At 39.3% G+C, this 3479-nt stretch overlaps 2 protein-coding genes across 2 annotated transcripts in view; one reads left to right on the forward strand and one right to left on the reverse strand.

The window, feature by feature from the left end:
* Positions 1-442: 442 nt before the first annotated feature.
* On the reverse strand, positions 443-2264 carry LOC107710943 (ras-related protein Rab-9B-like). The gene is made up of 2 exons (XM_016515839.1): positions 2204-2264; positions 443-1123 (listed from the first exon to the last, which is right to left on the reverse strand). The coding sequence occupies exon 2, from the start codon at positions 1087-1089 to the stop codon at positions 481-483; it is 609 nt and encodes a 202-aa protein (XP_016371325.1). The 5' UTR covers positions 1090-1123; positions 2204-2264; the 3' UTR covers positions 443-480.
* The window catches only part of LOC107710942 (alpha-(1,3)-fucosyltransferase 11), a 24168-nt gene continuing 22557 nt past the window's right edge, over positions 1869-3479 (forward strand). The window contains exons 1-2 of the mRNA XM_016515838.1: positions 1869-1919; positions 2444-2590. The gene's annotated coding sequence lies outside the window, so the exon portion shown is untranslated. The remainder of the gene's footprint in view (positions 1920-2443; positions 2591-3479) is intronic.

Consider the following 3479-nt stretch of genomic DNA (forward strand, 5'->3'; position numbering starts at 1 on the left):
TCCCTATGTTATAAAGAGGAGCGATTTTTTAACTAAATTTATGGAAGCCCGTTTCCGCCACTGAATAAAAAAAATTAAAAAAATGTAATTGCAACTTATCTCACAATTCTGACTTTATAACTCGCAATTGCGTGTTTATATCACAAGAAAAAAAGTCAGAATTGCCAGTTTACATCTCACAATTCTGACTTTTTTTCTCGTGATATAAACTCGCAATTCTGAGAACACAGTCTTTTTTTTCTCCTCAGAACTGGACTTTATATTTTGCAATTGCGAGTTTATATCTCACAATTCTGAGAAAAAAAAGTCAGATTTGCAAGATGTAAACTCGCAATTGTGAGAAAAAAGTCGCAATTACCTTTTTTATTCAGTGGCAGAAACGGGCTTCCATATAATAACGACTTTGTAGTGACGTTCATGTGCGTTCAACTCGTAAATACGATCTATCCGACATGACTTGACCGCATCATTAGAGGCCCCTCAACAGCAGGACGAGCGAGCCACTTTACGATTTCCGTGGAGATCGATGGAGCTGCTCAGCAGGGTGTGGTCGATGGGGTCCTCGCTGGCCAGAACTTCCTGGACAGCAGCCTCGAAAGCAGCCCCCACGTTCGTGTCGTCCTTGGCGCTGGTCTCGAAGTACGGACAGCAGCAGTTTTCCTCACACCAAGCCCGGGCCTCATCCTCGCCGACCTCCCGCTCCTCCTTGTCCACCTTGTTTCCCAGCACCACAAAGGGGAAGCGCTCCGGGTCTCGTACGTCTGAGTAATACATGAACTCCTGCTTCCAGCAGCCCAGGTTCTGGAAGCTCTGCAGGTCGTCCACGGCGAAGGTGAGCAGGCAGCAGTCCGCCCCGCGGTAGAAGGGTGTGCGCAGGCTCTTGAAGCGCTCCTGGCCCGCCGTGTCCCAGATCTGCAGGGTGACCAGCCGACCGTCGATCTCCAGGTCGCGGTTGAGGAACTCCACACCGATGGTGTGGAAGGACTGCGAGTCGAAGCGGTCGGTCACGTAGCGGTTCATCAGGGAGCTTTTGCCCACGCCGCCGTCCCCCAGGAGAACGACCTTCAGCAAGAGGCTCTTCCCACTCATAACGGCCCCCGGTGCCACACGCGTTCACTGTAGCCTGACGAGCACAAATAACACCCACAATGACTTTACAGGTTAAATAAACAGACGTTCAATCAACAGCTGATGAACTATGAAAGGGCTAAACCTCTCAAAACCGTGTATGGCAGATAGATAATGGTTGTTTATGGGTCAGATGCTCCCTGAGACTTTGGCCGGGACAACACCTTCTCTGAGAGCACACGGATTGGTTAAACACAGGACTGCCATCTGCTTTGCTCTTTAATTGCAACTTTTAAGCTTGTGCTAAGATGAAAATCAGTGTGCGACAAACGTGATCTAATGTGATCATTTCCTGCCTCACCACAAGCAACAACACTCTAGCTTGGTTACTGTGATTAAATTCCAAAAATATGTCTTGTATTACCCTAAAGGTGCAAAATTTTGAAAGCAAAATCCAGTCATTTCAATAGCAATCAGTGCAATTGGGAGTTTTGCGTGAAAACTAAGAGGTTCCCACATGTGATTAATCATGATACATATACATATATATATATATATATATATATCTATGTATGTATGAAGAGCTCATTTGCAAAAACACATAACTCCGTTTTTAACAATTTTCAAAAATGTTTTTTCATTGTGCATTCCAATTAATCTCAGTCAAACTGCAGTTGGGTTATACTGGCAGAATACAGTGCAATATTCTGCGTTATTTAATAACTTAAAGCGTTTACTTGCGTATTTATTTATTTTAAATGCATCTAGAGCAGGAAACAGATGATCGTTCTCTGCGCATGCGCACAAGTGCATGACGGCTGTGTTTTTAGCATCCGAGTGCTCAAGCTAAGGTTTATCTTTATTACTCTCACTATTATCGCTCATTATAACTATCGCTCGTACTATGGCTAATAAACATGGCTGATGCTTTTATGTTCGCGTTTGCTGTCATTAATCATATATACATATTCTCAGCCCTGTTAGCTCACTTTAGCTCTATATGACTAGCACCGTTTTAGATGCTTTATTAAATAAACTGCAGCACTGTTACGCATACGTGAACATACATACAGGAGGAAAATAACCACTTTGCTCTTAAATGACTTGAATCATGTAAAAATACTCTCTGAATTACCTCATATTGTACCGCGAGCAGTGCTGCTGAGATTTCACGCGCTGCGTGTATGATAGTGATTGAGCGAGAGAGAGAGAGATAATGTGTGTTTAAGTGCAATTAATTTTAATGACTAATTTTATGTAATTGTTTAATTTATTATTAAGTTAAACTAATATCATATACTATTAAAAGGCCAAATAAATTTGTATAATTATAATAATAAAAACTATAATTCCTCTGTTTCTAATTCTCATCCAGAACTCTAGGTGGCAGTAATGCTCGATTTTTCCCACCGGCATTCCTCAAAGCAGGAATCTTGTGTCCGTCGGATCCTGTGCTGCAGGACAGTGGCGAGGAAAAACAGTGAAGATGCAACAATACAGCATGCGTCTGTCCTGAACTGAAGTAAGAAAGTGTGCTGTCACATCATGTTGTATGTAATATAAGCGGCTGTGTTTGTGCTTTGTCGGAAATGTGTCTTGATATAATAGGTGCATATGATGGCCAACAATGCTGTTGAACAAGGCTGGTGACTAGCTTTTGCCACTATGACGACCAAAATTGATGTCTAAGTTAGACCTACTAAGCACCTTAGCAGGGTTTGAGACCAAAATGCTGTCTAGAAAGCTTATTATGTTTCGAAATACAGCCATTTCTTGTTGTTTACTTCATATTTATTACTGCACATGTAACTAAATGTTCTATATAGTTTACAGGGCATTTTTATCTACCTGCCTGGTCTGGCTAGATGTTTAGATTTTTTCTTGCTTTGTTAAAATGTTTGACCCTGACCCTGCAAAAATAAATAAATAATAATTTAAAAAATGTAAAAGTAGGAAAAGTAAAAAATGCTTATATTTATGTAGGTAGATAGATAGATAGATAAATAAAATTAAAACAAAAATAAATAAATTCATTAAAAATAAATAAATTTTTGTTTTTGATGCATGTAACCCTACACTATAAAAAATGATTGTGATTTTAACAGTAAAAGACTGTAAAAATGCCACAGTAAAAACCTGTTAATTGGTTAACAGTAAGTTTCCATACTATATTCGGTGAATAAATGTAATTACATTTAATGTAATTTTACAGTAAATTACTGTTAGAAATACGGTTTTTGGAAGTGAAAAATAAAAAGTAATTGTATAATTTACAGTGAAAAACCTTAAATTGACACTCCCAGAATTCCCTGCATGAGGCTTCATATTTGAAGTTTTTTTTTGTTGATATAACTTTCTTCTTAGTTTTTTCTTATCAGTTGTGTACATTAGGGTTTTATCTTACATGTAAT

The sequence above is a fragment of the Sinocyclocheilus rhinocerous genome, unplaced genomic scaffold, assembly GCF_001515625.1.
Source record: "Sinocyclocheilus rhinocerous isolate Xijiao unplaced genomic scaffold, SAMN03320098_v1.1 scaffold3161, whole genome shotgun sequence".
Classification (NCBI taxonomy): Eukaryota; Metazoa; Chordata; class Actinopteri; order Cypriniformes; family Cyprinidae; genus Sinocyclocheilus; species Sinocyclocheilus rhinocerous.

Coding starts and splice junctions, on each gene's coding strand:
- LOC107710943 (XM_016515839.1), bottom strand. CDS start 1,089: ATGAGTGGGAAGAGCCTCTTGCTGAAGGTCGTTCTCCTGGGGGACGGC.